General features: G+C 49.8%; 1 protein-coding gene across 1 annotated transcript; it reads left to right on the forward strand.

Annotated features, from left to right (window-relative positions):
- Positions 1-2,504: 2,504 nt before the first annotated feature.
- On the forward strand, positions 2,505-15,468 carry lrrc3b (leucine rich repeat containing 3B). Its single transcript, XM_086178136.1, has 2 exons — positions 2,505-2,642; positions 11,671-15,468. Exon 2 carries the CDS (start codon positions 11,812-11,814, stop codon positions 12,592-12,594), a length of 783 nt encoding a protein of 260 aa, XP_086034262.1. The 5' UTR covers positions 2,505-2,642; positions 11,671-11,811; the 3' UTR covers positions 12,595-15,468.
- The last annotated feature ends 1,642 nt before the right edge of the window (positions 15,469-17,110 follow it).

The raw sequence follows: 17,110 nt of genomic DNA on the forward strand, positions 1-17,110 counted from the left end.
CGGTTGATTAAGGATCAACAAGACAAGGATTGCCTGAAAGAGAGGCAAGGGTAGAAGAGGGGACTATTGTACACCACAAAGCAGCACACATTGGTAAAAGTGAAGTGAGGAAAGCATTGAAGAGGATGAAGAGTGGAAAAGTAGTTGGTCCTAATGATATACCTGTGGAGGTGTGGAAGTGTCTAGGAGAGGCAGCAATAGAGTTTCTGACTCGATTATTCAACAGGATCTTAAAGAGGGAGAAGATGCCTGAAAAAATGAGACGAAGTGTGATGATGCCTGTTTTTAAGAATAAGTGGGATGCGCAGAATTGCAGCAACTAATGAGGGGTGAAGATGAGCCATACAATGAAGTTATGGGAAAGAGTAGTGGAAACTAGAATGAGAGCAGAAGTCAGCATTTGTGAACAGCAGTATGGGTTCATGCCTGGAAAGAGTACTACAGATCCAGTATTTGCTTTGAGAATGCTAACAGAGAAGTACAGAGAAGGTCAGAGAGAGCTGCATTGTGTTTTTGTAGACCTAGAAAAAGCATATGACAGGGTGCCAAGAGAGGAGCTCTGGTATTGTATGAGGATATCGGGAGTGGCAGAGAACTATGTTAGACTGGTGCAGGACATGTATGCTAGCTGTGAGACAGTGGTGCGGTGTGTTGTAGGTGTAACAGAGAAGTTCAAGGTGGAGGAGGTACTCCATCAGGGATCAGCTCTGAGCCCCTTCTTGTTTGCAATGGTGATGGACAGGCTGACGGATGAGGTTAGACATGAATCTCCATGGACCATGATGTTTGCAGATGATATTGTGATCTGTAGTGAGAGCAGAGAGCGCGTTGAGGAAAATCAAGAGTAGTGGAGGTATGCGCTGGAAAGGAGAGGAATGAAAGCTAGCTGCAGCAATAGAGAATCTGGAATGATGAGGCTACAGGGAGTGGAGATCCAGAAGTTGGAGGATTTCAGGTACTTGGGGTCAACAGCCCAGAGCAACGGAGAGAGTGGAAAAGGGGGGGAAGAGACTGGTTCAAGCAGGTTGGAATGTGTGGAGAAAAGTGTCAGGGGTACTATGTGATAGAAGAATGGAAAAGATGTACAAGGCAGTGGTGAGACCAGTGATGCTGTATGGACTAGCAACAGTTACAATGACAAAAAGACAGGAGGCAGAGCAAGAGGTCGCGGAGATGAAGATGCTAAGGTTCTCTTTGGGAGTGACCAGGATGGATAGGATCAGGAATGAGTCAGAGGAACAGCACATGTTAGATGTTAGAGAAAGTCAAAGAAGCCAGACTGAGATGGTTGGGATGGACGGGATAGTGAATATATTGGTAGACAGATGCTCAAATTGGAGCTGCCAGGCAGGAGGTCTCGAGGAAGACCAAAGAGAAGATTTATGGACGTAGTGAGAAAGGATATGAAGGTTGTTTGTGTGAGAGAGGAGGATACAGAGAAAAGGGTTAGATGGAGAAGGTGGATTCGCTGTGGAGACCCCTGAAAGGAAATGCCTGTAGGAGAGGAAGAATTATAATGATTCAATTATTGACATCATAAGACAAAGTCATTTTCTTTACCGCTATCTAATTTGGTTTTTGAAATAGTTGCATTTTAAAAGAGTTTGTTTTTAAAAGTTTTATATGACCTTTATTTCTTTTTTAAATACTAAGACACATTTCAATCCAGCATACAGTCATGGATTTACATTGCCAAAGTAAGGGTTCTGCTGCAGAACCATAGCCAGGTTGTGTTTCATCTTCACAACTGGAAACATCACCCTCTCAAATCAGTCCAACACTTATACTGCAGTATAAATATTGACAAGTCATTTACAAATCATATTTTACTGTTTTTTTAAATTATATGACTGGATTCTAATCTCAATTTCCCTGAAATTTGTTTTTCTAACAAAAAACTGACCTGTGTGTGTGTGTGTGTGTGTGTGTATGTGTGTGTGTGTGCGTGTATGTGTATGTGTGTATGTGTATGTGTGTGTATGTGTGTGTGTGTGTGTAAACTTAAGAAAGCATCAAATCCTGTTACCTGCCACCAGTCCATGGTATCACGTATGTATAAAGCTAAGAAATTCAGATGCCACTAAACCAGGAAGCAGCTGATCTGGATTTCAAAATAAAAGCACCAAAGCGACGTCGCAGGAGATCGAGAGGCGTTGGGCGTTCAGGTGAGTAGTTGAATGCTGGTTAACCTGGTTTCAATTTAATTGTTTTTTTCTGTTCTGCATCAGGTACTTTCCCATACTTGTGTTTTATTTACAAAATCTATTGGATTTGGCATTACGTTACACAGACTTCTAGAAAACTATTAAACAATTCAGATAAAATTATAATTTGAATGCTGTCTTATCAACAAATATTTTTATGTATCGGTGTTGCATCCACAATTCTGTGGCAACGACCAAAGCTTAGGAGTTTATTGTGAAAGTCCGTGAGCGGAAGTGGCGGTGCTGCTGTCAACCGGAGCCCCTCCCTTCCCCTGTCAGCGCACTCGCGGGGCGCCTTCACGCCGCCGAGGTAAAGATGCGGGTTCTCACCTCCGCACCGGAGAGCGGATCCCGCGGGAGGCGAGTGGCCCCAAGGACCCGGCCGGAGGTCTCCGTGTGAAGCGAACCCCGCAACCTCGGGACGGACGGAGCCCGCAGGTGAGAGCGGTGTCGCCTGTTGCTCCGCACGGCGCCGCCGCCTGCAGCCGTCTGCAGCCGCCGGTCTTGTCTGGCTCTTTGCGCCTCCGAATCGGCTTTGCGCATTTCCAGCACCTGCGACCCCCGCGGTTGCGCGCGTCCCCGCGGCGCGTCCTCGCCTCGGTGAGATTTTTGGAGGCGGCTGATGCGTAATGTTTTCCCGGGCCGGACGCCGTGCACAATGAGACACCTATAACGCGTTCGGCGGCCGCCGATCCAGGTGCGCTCCGACGAAGGGAGGGGGGGGGTGCATGCAAACGCACACGCACCTGGATCATCCGGGAGTTTTAAAGAGGCATTTAAATGTCAACTTGCATGTCAAGATGCGCCGCGGAGGGAGGCAGCGGCCAGTCAGACCGCCGCGGAGAAGTTGCAGAGGGTCTGCTCCCAGCCGAACCCTAGCCTCAGCCTTGGACGTCAAAAATACGGGTCAAATGGAGCGGTGTTGTGAAGCGGCTCCCCGCCGCGGGGGCGCGCACGGTTAAACCGCGCTTTTCTCAATGGAGATTTGTGTGACGTGCTTTGCGTTTTAGCGAGACGCGTCGGGCGACGGTCGCCCAGACGGGTGGGAGAGGCCGGGGAGAGCGCGGGGGGGGGGAGGAGGGGCTGCTTCTCCGACCGTCTCCTGCAGGACTTGTTCCGATCGGACCTCCGGACCTCCAGCCCGACGTCAACGGGTCCGGGTTCAGCTGAAGGCCCGACTGGGTGTTCCGACCTGCAGCTTGCCAGAGGTGGATGGCAGAAAGTTCAGACGTGCTTACTGCCTGTAATGTCTTAAAACACAGCGATGATCCAGGAGGGTCTGACCTGTTGTGTGTGTGTGTGTGTGTGTGTGTGTGTGTGTTAGAGAGTGATTGATAGGGAACTACTGTAATCGGCTGGAAACAGCATCACCTCCTTTGACCTTTGAATCCAGAGCAGGGGAGTAGAGTGAGACCAGTGGAGCTTCGGGCTCTGGTCTTGCCTGAAGTCCAAACCCGGCAGGGTTCGGTCTCAGATGGGTTCCTGCCTGGATCCCAGAAACCTCAAGCGAGGCCTCCTGGCTTCCAGCTGAGCCCCAATGCTTGTGAGAAGACCGCATCCTTTGGAGTTCTTCTCCGCTTCACCAGGCCTTTGCCTGCAGAGGCGAGTAGCGCCCCCTACTGGCAGGGGTGGAGAACAGCAGCCACCCTGCAGCATAAACAAGTATGCTGGACTTACTTGTCTCATCCCGGTTATATTTTGCGGGCAGCTGCGTGCATCTGTCTGCCATATTGACCACATGGCCGCTTTCCCCAACCTCTCACCTGTGAGGAGAAAACCACCGCCGTGTTTTGCAATATCAACTCCATCTGTGAGGGCGGTGATCTTCCGCCCACTCCCTGAGGTTCTAATGGTCCCAAACACCAGAGGGGGAATAGGGTGTTAGGGATGGGATTTTCAAGAAGGCGTGTTTATTCATGTTCGGATCCTAAGAAGAAACGGTCTATCCCTACATCTATTTCTTTCACGGCGTAAATACCTCCTGACATTTGTGATAGATCGTCAGCAGGTCGTCTCCCCTGGTGGGAGGTAGACCCTCCATCTTCTCATCTTCTGCCAGATCTGACTTGGTCCTTGTTGTCTTCTGGGTCTGGACGTCGGTGTCTCTGGTCTCCTGCAGCGGGACAGAGCTGAGGATGAAGACGGTCTTGTATCCTTCTGGATACAAGTCAGAGCAGGATTTTTTAGACGGTGCTGTGAATGACAGCGGCTGATCCAGAGGAGCTGGATGCGTGTCTCCTGGAAGGCCTTGGGATTCCCCCTGAAGAACCGGAGCGAGTGGGAGGAGAGTCTGGGCCTCTGTCGGACCCGAGACCCCAGCCCGGATCGGAGGCAAAAGGTAGCAGATATGCTTCCGTCTTGAGATCTGAAGGATTCACAACATTTTATCTCTGGAGGCATTCAGTGACCCTGTGAACCGCATGGAAAAACCTGCGTTCCCTCCGGTTTGTGCAATCAATGAACAATGGAGAAGTCCTACAATCCAGGGCAGGAATCCTTGAGATGGTGAGAGATAAATTGGAGTGCTGAGGAGGCGTCGCTCTGGAGCCTCTGACCCGATGCACAACGCACATCTCGCTTTGCACACAATGCTAAAAAAAAAAAAACCTTGGATCCCCTGCCGCAGCTCACCTCGTGTTCGGCTGTTTGGAAACCGACGTGGAAATGGGATCCCGGACTCGTTAATATCTGCGTGACACAAAGGTCTGTTCACACATGCTTCACTGTTTGAGTTATTTGTACCACAAGTATCACGAGGTGTGTGAATGTGTGGTGAAACACAGGGACCAGATTGAAGAAGAAGAAGGTGAAGAAATGCCTTCATTGTCACATACAGTTCTACATAGAGTACAACATCGGTGAAATTTGACCACTGCATTTAACCCACCATGGATGCACCATGAGCAGAAGGCAGTTGAGGAACAGCGCCAGGGGAGCAGTTATGGGCTCAGTGTCTTGCTCAACAACACTTGAACAGGCTCGGAGGTACTGGGAATCCAACCCATAATGTTTGGTTCCAAGGATGACCGCTCTAACCTCCTGTGCCATGCCGGCCCTAAAAAACACTTTCCAGGGCATTTATACCCAGTCCGTTGCCGTCCGATTATGTTGATCCATTCTTCTCCTCCCTTGAGCCAATCACCTGCCTCCATCTAACCTCCTGCCCTCTTTCCGTCCGATCCTCTCTGGATCCGGGCTTCTTCAAACTTCTTCAGTCCGTGGAGTCTTGGTGTGTGAGGGCCCTGAGAGGACAGGGGATGCGTGGAAGGAGGTCGATCACACCTCGAGGAGCCAGGTGAATCACCCAGGCAGGGCTTCCGGGGGGGTTAGTGAGGTCCAGGTGTAAGTCGCTGACGGATTCTTGTCGAAATCTTCTTGTCTTGGCAGCTGGACTTGAATTTCTTCACTTGACGATGTTTCAACCCTCATTCGAGAGGCTTCTTCAGTTCGTAGGAGAAGCCTATAGATCCTGTGGCCGCCCTAACTGGGCCTTTGCCAAATCACAAACCACCAGACGCAGGAATATAGAACAGGAGGAAGACAACAACAAACGAAAGAACATCATCATTACGTATGTTGCTGGTGTTTCGGAGAAACTCAGAAGGGTGTTCAACAAACACCATATACATTTCAAACCCCACAGCATCGTTAGACAAAAACTGGTGCATCCCAAGGACAAAAAAGGCAGAAGATGGAGAATTCGGTGTCTGCTGTCACTTGCAATGAGGATTATGATGATGTCTATATTGTAGAGACCAAACAACCTCTGCGCATACAGATGGACCAAAAAAGGAGAGCTGCTGCTTAAGGACAGGATTCCATGGTCCACCTTCCCCTGAAGGACAAGGGCCATTCTTCTGAAGACAACAATGTCGGGTCCAGAGAGGAGTCAAAGAAGCCATCTTTGTCAAAACAGAAAAACTGGAGACGCCTGAGGGATGAGGGGTGAAATGTCTTCAAGTGAAGAAATTCAAGTCCAGTTGTGAAGATAAGAAGATTTCAATAAGAATTCAGCATGACTGAGAACCTCCACAGACAAGTCAGTGATGGGTTCTTATGGGTATCATATGGCCAGATGTTCTCCTTTCAAACCGCCTCTTTCGCTACAAAGGTGTGGATGTTGAAGTCCCACATGGACAGGTGAGTCTAGACCGGAAGCAAAATGTCCCCTGAGGAATCTAAGCCAGTCAAACTCGGTATCCCCTCTCAAGGAAGTCACCGTCTGAAACCCTAAACACAGCAGAAGATCCACAGAAGGTTCTCCGAGGTGTGTTTGGCCAAAGCTTCGAGCTGTGACATCTGCTCTCTGCGAGGCAGGGGAGAATTCTCCACCAACATATGAAACCCTGGCAGGCTGCTTCAGAAGAGGTTATTTAACAGTACATCAGAATCCGCTGGGACGTTGTCTCACATTGTGGACTCATTGGAGATCCTTCAGGATGGATCAGTGATGTCCATCACTCAGACATTGACGAGCAGGAACGGCCTGTTTCAGGTCTTGTTGATCTGAAGACGAGGCCTTCAATCAACAAGAAGCAGCTCCAGGATGGATCTGTGGATGAAAAGGACTCTAGCAGAAGCTGTCTAACCAGGGCAGGGAGGCTTGACCTGGTCTGCGCCTGAGGACGTTCTTAGTTTACTTAGTTCTTAGACGGCTGCACAAACACCCGCCGCCCCTCTGATGGACGCAGCTGTTTATCTGCTCCTCTGGCAGGTGGCCGTGATGATGGACTTCAAGCACCAAAGAGAAAACTCCAAAGGTCAGTTGTGGATTGTGTGGACACATTCCACAACTGGACACTTTTTAGACACTTTTCTTTCCAAGAAGAACGTGAGGTTTGGTGGAGGCCAGTGTGGAGCTCAAATGCAACCCTCCTAAAATTCTTCATTCAACCTTCCCTTCTCACATCAACTATCTCCTGTCGTCCTCCCCTCCATCCATGAACCTCCTCTCTGGTCTTCCTCCAGACCTCCTGCCTGGCAACATCCTTCTACCCATGTGCTCTAACCGCTCAGATCTTCCCCACCCCTCCTTTTTATCAACCCATCTTAACCTGACTTTATCTTTATCTATCTGATGGACTCCTTCTTGATCTTCTCCATCCTCCTCACTCCCAAAGAGGAACCTCCTCATCTTCGTCCCTGTTGCGTTCACTTCTGCCTCCTGCCTTCTGCTCAGTGTCTTCAAACCAGACACCATGGCTGCTCTTCACCTCCGTCTTCTCCACCTTTCCTTCAATTCTGTCTCAAACTCTTTCTCCACCTGCTTTTTACTCCACCCTCTGGACTGAGGACCCTCGGTTCTTTAAACCCTCCACCATCTTCATCTTGTCTGCCTGTAGCCTCATGGTTCCACTTGGATCCATCTCATTCACATGTCCTCCTTGTTGCTCAGAAGACCTTCACTCCTCTCCTTTCCAGGTCATACTTCCACCTCTGTAGGTCCTCCTCCACCTGCTCCCACCTGCTTTATGAATTCATCTCAGTGGTGTCAAGTCAACTTTGGGTGCAACTGGTTGCTCCAAATAAATAAGTTTAGGTCAGAATTAAAAATGATGAATAATCCACCACTTGAACTTCTTAAGATCTCATGAAGAAATATTAATGTACTTGGATGGAGCCGCAGTATTTGGATCTGAGCTGTGTATGCTCATCCGACACCCAGATGACACCCGTAGTATCAGCTTGAGCTCTACAGGACACGAGCCGGACGGAGTGTGAAGGTGTGAGTCGTGAAAAGTCACTGTGAGAGAAGGTCTCCTGGGTGAAGCAGATGGTTGTCTCCTCTTGGCTCTTCCATAGTGTGGCTGAGCAGAAGGAGCTGCGTGTTTGTTTTGTCATCCGGGTGAAGAAGTGCGTCCGAAAAAACCGTCAGGGTTTGGTTTGTCAGTGAGGGAGAAAGATCTGGATCCCGGACCTTCTCCGCACGGCTGCACTGTCGTGGAGGTTCCACAGGGGTGTCGTTCTCTTCTGTCATCACCTGTTTGGATCCTTGTCGTTTTATGAATTCGGGGATTGGAGCGGCTACTGGAAATGGGTGTCGGTGTTGCTGTGGCCTCTTGATGCCGGTCTGCTGTAAGTCTGCGTGTCTCTCTTGTGCCAGCGACCGTGCTTGGTCCATAGTTTCTGCAGGACATCTTTTTTGATCAGCTCTCCAAGATGGCGGAATGTAGCAAAGGCCTGCAGCAAAGGCCTCCAGAGTCACCTTCACCAGGGGCACCTATGCAAGGTGTTCTCCAAATCCCCACCCAGTAGTCTGATGGCCCTTCGTAAAATTCACCAGGAGCGGTGAGGAAACGCGGGAATCCTCTGACAGATCCCAGCTCAGTCTGGGCGGCCTTCTGCCTCGACTGGCTGGTGATGGACATGATTCAATAATAGCTTTAATATTCCTAGAAGAACGTCTGTGGAGGCTCTCAGTCATCCAGGTCATGACGAATTCTTGTCTTGGCAAATGGCCTTTAGTTTTGTCACTTGAAGACATCTCACCCCTGCAATGAGGCGTCGCCAGATGCAGGGCCAACAACTCCCTGCCGAATATGCCATACTTGCTTTGCTGAAGAACCCTCTTAGATGAGGGGTAAGACATCTTCAAGTGACAAAACTCAAGTCCGGTTGCCAAGACGAGAAGATTTCGAGGCGGATTTTTAGAAGAAATAACAATGTTGGGCGAGTCGCCAGGGAAGATCAAGCCCCGCCCCTTGGGATACTGTCCAATGAGAGAGCACAAGGAGGTTACAATCAGGGACATGAGTGCAGACAGGAGGAGCTAGCCTGGAGCTAACTATGAGCGCTCTCAACAAGGAAGCCCCCCCACTGCCGCCTCACACTAAGAGTTAAAATGATCACAGCATAAGGCTGCGAAACCGGCAGAGGTGTTGTAACAAGTTCCTTTTGTTGTCGAGAGCAAAGAAGTTTTGTTTGTCCAAGTAGCAGCTGAATGCTTGTCGTATAAAACACAATTAGTAGTGTCTGTCGTTAGGTTTAAATGTTGCCGACAGGATGCCTCGTGTTTTTGTGAGTCCTTTTTGTTGACACAATGAGAGAAGGATGTAAATGTGTAACCAGTGGCTCGCGCGATGTTTTCTTTAGTTCCTCCTCTTTTGGATTCTGAAAAACATCTCTACTGAATGGTGCAATTAGGCGGATCCGTTTACAGCCTCTGCTGCGTGACTCTGCCCGTGGATTTAACGAAGAGCAATATTCAGACAGCCTCTAATAGATCCCAGTCACAGGCCGCTGGCCACCCGCGGCTCATATCAGCCGCTGGGTGGCAAACAAGGCCGTGCCCGCTCCCTTCCTCGCCGTTGGCTGCCGTTTACCTCTGTTCCACCAGCCACCGCAGTGATAACGCATGGCCCTCTGCTCTGCTGCAAACGCCCCAAAAACAATGATCTCAATGCTTGCTCTCAGAGAGGAGCTAGGTGTCCTTCAGGCCAGCTTGTGAAAGGCGGAGAACGTCGGCCGCCTGTAAGCGCCTCGGGTGTCCGATCCGCCGCGGGTCTCGCTCTTGACATTGAGACGGCTGGGAGCTGATGATGGACGGCACCTTACTGGGATGGTGTGAATGCCAGATATTCTAAACTTAAGGGAAAAAACTTCAAACTAGATCATCATCTGCAGGTGTTTCTCAGTTCTTCGCTGTCCCCCGGTTCAGGAATCGGTGGTTTTTGGTTTGGTTTGACACCAATGGAGTGATGGTCTATTACGGTGACTCACTACTGCTGCCGCTGCTGCTGCGAGGCCAGAATTTGGCGATCCTGCAGTGGCCACCTTTGTGACTAACAGCGCCTTCGCTGTTGTTGTAGCTTCATTCCCTCGTCTAATTTTCAGCCACTTATCCTCTCTGTTTGGCAGCGTGGAGGTCTCCCTGTTAGCGCCTGCATTCGTCAACATCATTTGAGATTCTTCTGGAGAACTTCCACGGTCACTGCTTCCTGCTTCGACTCCCACAGGCTCCTGCTGTCATGAACATGCTGGAGGTTCACCGGACATCCTGAACTGACCAGCGGAATGAGATGTGAATGATTGTGTGTCTGCATGCGTCCCTGTGATGGGTGAACCTGCCTCTCCTCCAATCACAGTGGGGCAAACGCCTTCGGTCTCTGCTGCCATCGGTGTGTGTGTGTGTGCGTGCGCTCTAGTGTGTGTATGTGTGTGTGTTTGTCTATGTGTGATCCAGCGCTTTGGCACTGGCGGGTGATGAAAGCGCTGTATGAGTGGGGATCATTTACCTCCTGCGCGTGATAGGATGGATGATGTTCTCCTCTGGAGGCTCAGATGGATCAGATAGCATGAATCTCAGCTCCGGTCCAGACCGGGTTGTCACGGCGCCGGATGGACAGATAGCGTCATTTATGTTTATATGCCGATGCATCCATCACATCACAGATCTGAAGAGAAGATAAGGTATCCATGACAGAATGTACTCGGTAATTATCCATGCCAATGGAGAGGGCGTGAAGATTTAGACAGACGGCTGGTTCTCAAAGGTGACGAGAGGAGCTAATGAGACAGGCCGATGAAAATCCCCCATTCTTCACCCGCCGCTAACCCGTTCCTCCTCCTCTTCTTCCGGCCGCGTGCGTTCACCGTCACCAAAAATAGCCCTGCGTGTTGGCCACCTCCGGTGTGGTGGTGCCAGGCTTGCAGCTCCAGGTTCAGGGTTCAACAGCACTTGTGTGATTGAGAGCGACCAGCCTGTAGAATCCCTCCCTGCCTAGGGATTCATCCATTTCTCAGCGGCCCTCTGCAGAGCACCACCATTTTGTCTCATTAACGTTTATTGATTCGCCGTTGAAAGCTCGACCTTGGCTGGCTCGTGCTGAGTTCGAAGAACATAGACCTCGACGACGTAGATGTTGATTTCACTTTATGATGGCAGTGATTCGCGCTTCCTCCTCGCAGCCAGAAGGCCCCTGTTTGGGTTCCCTCCAATGTGGAGTATCCATGTTCTCCCCTTGTATGCGTGGGGTTCCTCAGGGTTCTCCAGGTTCCTCCCATAGTTCCAACACGTGTGGGATGCCAGTGGAGACCCTACATTGTCCAGACATGTGAATGAGAGGGTGAATGGTTGGATGTGTCTATGTGTGGCCTTGTGATACTAGTCCAGGTGAACCGTCCTCACGTCTTCCAGTAATATCAGCCCTGTTTTCCAGCTGACACAGGCCCCCCTTCTCGAGTCCTTTGCAAATGAGTTTCTGGCAGGTTGAGTTTTATCAAGACCAACGGCCAGAACACAAATCAAACCAAATTAAAACCAGCTACAGCTTTAAGAAAAGAAAATATAATTATGGTCATATTTTGATCCGGAGGATTTGTTTCTCCTACGTGCATGAAGGAAACGAGAGCCTCTGACGAATGCTGCCTCCAAACAAAAAGCGTAACCTTTCCCGGGCAACGTACGAGATCCAAAGCCAGAGGAGATGATGGTTTTGTCCTGACTCTGTGTTTCGTGCCATTTCAGGCCTCAGCATGAGCGCAGCCTCGGACCCTCCTGCGTCTGCAGCGGGCCCACAGTGAGGAACCATTGCGACCATGCGATGTGTTTGAGGGACCCATGGTGGCGTGGTGGCCCCGGGCGGGATGCCTCTGACGGCCGGTCAGGATGACTCTGTTGGACTTGTGGCTGTCACGCTCCCTACCCATGTGTCTGCTCCTCCAGAGCCTCGTCCTCATGGCCCTCTGCTTCCCCTCGGCCAGCATGTGTCCAAAGGGCTGCATCTGCCAGCGCGACCCCCACCTCCACGGGCACAACGTCTCCTGCAGCCTGTCCCGGCTCAAGGAGATACCCCCGAGCCTGCCGGCGGACACCGTCCTGCTCAGGCTCGACCACAACCAGATCGGCGCCGTACCGGATCAGGCTTTTCGCGGACTCCGGCTCCTGAGGGAGCTCAACTTGTCCTACAACGCCGTGGAGACGCTGGGAGAAGGTGCCTTCAGCGGCGTCGAGGCCACGCTGCAGGTTCTAGACCTCTCCCACAACCGCATCACGAGCGTTCACAAGGATGCCTTTGCCCGGCTCAAGGCCCGCGTCATCGTGGACGATAACCCCTGGCATTGTGACTGCGCCCTCCAGCAGGCCATTGGCGGGATGGCGCACAACCACGACGCGGCCGCCCGCGTCCTCTGCAGGAGCTCCGAGCTGCTGGACCAGGAGGGACGGCCCTTCCTGGCGGTGGACACGGACCTGTGCAACCTGGCCAAAAGGACCACAGACTACGCCATGCTGGTGACCATGTTCGGGTGGTTCGCCATGGTCATCTCCTACGTGGTTTATTACGTCCGCCAGAACCAGGAGGATGCCCGGCGCCACCTGGAGTACCTCAAGTCCCTCCCGAGCAAACCCAAGAAGCCGGACGAGGCCGACGACATCAGCACTGTCGTCTGACGCTAGGAGCGTCCGCCTCCGACCCTCTGAACACCACAAGACTTCTCCAACAGGACCCGCGTTTATAGTGTTTACTATTTCAAACTTTTAGCTGATTGGAAAATCTAAATCCGATGAAGTCTTTGTATTGGGGTGGAGGGGTCAATGTCGTCTGTCGTCACGAGGGTTTGTCAAGCGGAGAAGGAAGGCCACCTCTCAGTCTGGAGCCCACACTTTTTGTACAGAAGAACACGAGAAGAAGTTCGAAGAGAATTGAATCTCAGGTTAAAATTACTTTTGTTCGATGGAAATTTGGAATACCTGACGAAACGCCACTAGCCGATCTCACCGTTGCCGTCCCGCAGAATTGTACCGTCACCACTCAGATCCTCGTTGAGTCTAAAAGGAAACCCAGGTCATCGGACAGACCTCGCTAGGATTAAAACTCATTTAATTACGACATGCTTTGAAAAAAACATGGGCGAGCCGTGTTTTTTTTCTATAACTACACAGATAGATAAATGACCATAAAGTCCTATATTTGTAATAACGGTTCAAACATGTAAAGAAACATTTGCGGAAGAAAAGGTTGACTTTTTTAACAATCTTAATAATAATGTAAAGATAATCTGTTTCTGTGAGGTTCAAACTTTCCGCATTTCCTCTCCAAATCCAGGAGGTCTCGGTAGACAAGGTCAAAGGTCAACGGCCACAGGCGTTCACCATGGCAACTGTCACATGTGGACTCAAAGTCACACCTTCATGGTTCAGTACACTAACAAACAAAAGTAAAAACAAGGCTTGTTGGACTGCTTAGAGGTGTTTCTGGAAGGATTAACCAACATCATTAAATACATTGTTTACTCTTATTTTGAAAATCCATGATGAGCCCTTCAGACTGTCGCTCTCTGCTGTTGCAAACCAATTGCTTTCATTTCATTTCTCTTTCCGTTCCCATTGCAGCTGTCAATTTCTCCAAACCCTCGAATAAAGAGAAGATATGAATCGGTTATCGGTTAAGTCAACGTGACATCAATTTTAGTGCCCGTGAGAAGAACGTAATGGAATGGATGAAAAGATGGGTGATTCGTAAAAGCAGGCGCTCCTGCTGAGCCTCCTGGGCCGAGGGTAGCGACCAACCAATCAAATCTCGGAGCTGCCGTTCTGGAAGCCCTTGTGGGGCGGCGGGGTGGGCTGGAGGTACACGAGAAGAGGTGGAGGGACGGACGGAGAATAAGTGTCAAAAAAGAATCCGTCAGAATGAAAGGAAAGGCCGAGGGCTGTCTTTGCCGCTTCCCCTTTGGCAACACGCTGGGGCAACCATACACGTTGTTGGCCGGGCTGACGGTGAAGGACCTTCTGTTAGACAAGTCCACCTCCAGTTATCTGTCTTTATTTGTCCTTAAGCCAGATGTTGTTTGTGTGCACGGCTCAGATGTTAGCGATTGGCTAACGGTCTTTCACGCTTCCTCTGGTTTTGCCAGCAACGTTTGGTCTTGGACCTTTCTGAAGAGCTAGTTCAGTTGTATGTCTGGTCTGATCTCGGTTGGGGTAACAGCAGGAGTCCTTTGGAGAAATTAGCTGCTGTAGCTTCTGATCCACAGGACGAGAAATGTCCTTGAAGGGGGTTGGGACCTGCCGTTTCTTTTGGACGTTTCTAACATCCTATTTCAGATAGAGTGAGCAGATAGAGCTCCCTTTTCAACCCAGGAAGGAACCTCAGATGTCCGCTCAGCGCTCCGAGCTCTTGATTTGGACCAAAACAAAGTTGTTTCCAATCATGCCGGCAGCCTTAATCAACCAAAAAACAAGGTGTGGAGACAAAAACAAACCTCGCATTCTTGATAAGTTTGTTTTGTTACAACAAAGGTCCAGAAGTACATGCTTTGCAAACTGAGAAGAGTCTTCAGCTGCTTCTCCTTTGTTGAGTTCAATTCGAAAGCCAGAGCTTGGGTTCATTTGAAATGTTGCCTCTGAGAAACCAAACAGCAGCAGAGCTAATCAGACACCAAATTCATTTGAAGTCATGCCAGATCCTTCAATTTGACTCCTATCTCTTGTCTTTGGAGCCATTTGAGCTTCTCACCATCTGCATCAGTGGACTAATCATCTCGGCCATGACAACGGACAGCGGTTTTGTGGAAGATTCAGTGCAGACAAGATGGGTTGTACGCTGAGACGGGGGGAGAAAAAAAAGATCTTTTCAGAAATACTGCCAACTTTTGAGTCATAAAAAGTAAGAGGATACAGAGGGATACAGTGTTGGGCAGGGGGGGGCCGCGGCCTTCCGGTCCGTTTTTATCGTCCGTTCAAATATTTGTACAATAATGATTGTAAGAGTTATGTCTTAGGGGGGTTTGCAATGACAATTTGCTAGTAGAAAAAAAAACAACCATGTAAATAAGAACGTCAGTATCGTGTGAACTACTTGAAATCCCTTTAACTGTTGAATGTGCTACAATCCCCCTAGTCCAGGAGGCCTGGGACCATCTATAACCTGCATGTTCGGTGTGAAATGGAAGCACAGTGTAGCCAAGGACCTGAGAGGATTTCCAAGTGCCTGAATACTTCTCTCACCCATTTTTTTAGCTTTAATTGAACCCACCCCACCCCTATACCACCGCTTGATTTGGAAACCCCATTCCTGGATTTTAGCCGGGTTAGCTCAGTGGCCGAGCGTTTTCTTTGCAACCTAGAAGAAGAAGAAGAAATAATCCATATAGACTCTATTGTTGATGTATAGAGCTGTTAACATGTATCATATCATGGCCTCCCCTGCGCGGGGGGAGGGGGGTGAACGTGTGACGACAAGTAGGAGTGAAGATGATAGCATGGACTATCAGTGTTGTGTTGTACTGGCATGACATAAAGAACATGAAATAAAGGAGTTATGCATCGCTGTGTGTCTGTTCTTTGCAAACTGCAAACTGTGTGGAATGGAGGTGTGTTCCAGCAGCTTCAGAGCTTCTGTCCCGTGATGTTCCCTGTGCTGCTTCGATCGTTCTCTCGGGTGGAGCCTATGTTTTTTGCTCGAAACGTCATGTGAGAAAGTTTTTTTTTTTTGTGTTATTTGTAAAATATATCATCGTTCTTTTGGGAGCATTTTTGTTTGGTTTTGGCATTTGGGGATATTTTCAAACTCTACTTAACTTTTTTTTGACCCAGCCATAGCGGATGTGCAAGAACTTTTCTTTTCTAACCTCATCTATCAGCCCGTCCACATCCACAGAACTTTTACAGCTCCCTTCCCTTTATAGCTGGTTTTCAGGACGGAGCTCCTGCGGTGAATCCACCTGGACCGACGTGATCTGCAGACTGAAAATTACTTTTCAGTCTTTCGCGTCCCTCCACCGTGATTCCTCTTTTATCTCCTCCAATATAGAATTCATAAATCCTCACCGTCAGGCAGAGGCCCACTTGGATGTCTCAGAAGAAAATTTCCATCGCAGCATTTTAATTGTCTGGCTCCTCGTCGCTGGGAACCCGAACGTGCGCCGTTTACTGTTTCTTAATTTGGCCGGGAACCGCCACTTTATGATGGGAGCTGTAACAGCATACGGGTGAAGGTGCTCGCCGCCAGGGTTACCACTCATCTCCATGGTGCTCCAGCCTCAGCTCAAAAGTAATATACGGAATATTCATTTCTCCATTCTTGCTCCAGCCGGCTCTCAGGTTTCTGGAGATCCATCCACGGCTGGTCAGGCTATGTGTCTTCAGCAGGCTCAAACTCCATGTGGAGCACATTATGGACACAACTCTGAAGGCATCGCTTCTTTTAACATCACCTGGAGTCTCTTTGGAAGGTGAGGAGATGGAGGGGCAAAGCAGTCACGGTGTCTGGTTTGGAGATACTGAGGAGGACACTGGAGGCAGAGGTTCCTCTTTGAGAGTGAGGAGGATGGGGCGGATCAGGAAGGAGTCCATCAGAGGGACAGCACATGGTAGATGTTGTGGAGATGAAGTCAAGCTGACATGGTTTGGACATGGACTGAGGAGGGATGGCAGGATGCTGAGGTTGGAGCTGCCAGGCAGGAGGTCTGGAGGAAGACCGGAGAGGAGGTTTAGGGATTGATGGGAGGAGAACAGGAGTTCAGAGAGCTGGGGTGTGAGAAGAGGGTTGGATGGAGGCAGATGATTGGCTGTGGAGGCCCCTGAATGGGTCAGGTCAAAGAAAATAAAGATGGTGAAGTTTTACTTTTAGAAGTCAAAGATCATATGGGATTCTTCTGAAAAGAAGAAATCCATGGATGGGCGGGACTCCAGTTTCTCCCATGGCACCCCAGCCTTGTGTTGAAGAAAGATGAGAGGGAATATCTGCTCTGTGACCGGTTTACGCTCCCAGCATCTATAATTCACAGCATCCGCCGGGACGGGGTCCTCTTCCAAAGCCTTTTCACTAATCCAATCCGAAGGTCGGCGCACCGGTCCTTGAAGAGGCAGGTAAAGATATGACAGGGTGTCTGGTCACCATGGCAACATGGCAGCGCAGGATGCACAAGGATGGCGCACATAACCTCTTCAAAAAAGAAAAAAAAAA

Source organism: Fistularia commersonii, chromosome 30 (genome assembly GCF_037954325.1).
Source record: "Fistularia commersonii isolate RoL2024-O1a breed Wild chromosome 30, RoL_Fcom_v1.0, whole genome shotgun sequence".
Classification (NCBI taxonomy): domain Eukaryota; kingdom Metazoa; phylum Chordata; class Actinopteri; order Syngnathiformes; family Fistulariidae; genus Fistularia; species Fistularia commersonii.

Excerpts from the sequence above, each read along its gene's own strand:
- lrrc3b (XM_086178136.1), top strand. The coding sequence starts at position 11,812 with ATGACTCTGTTGGACTTGTGGCTGTCACGCTCCCTACCCATGTGTCTG.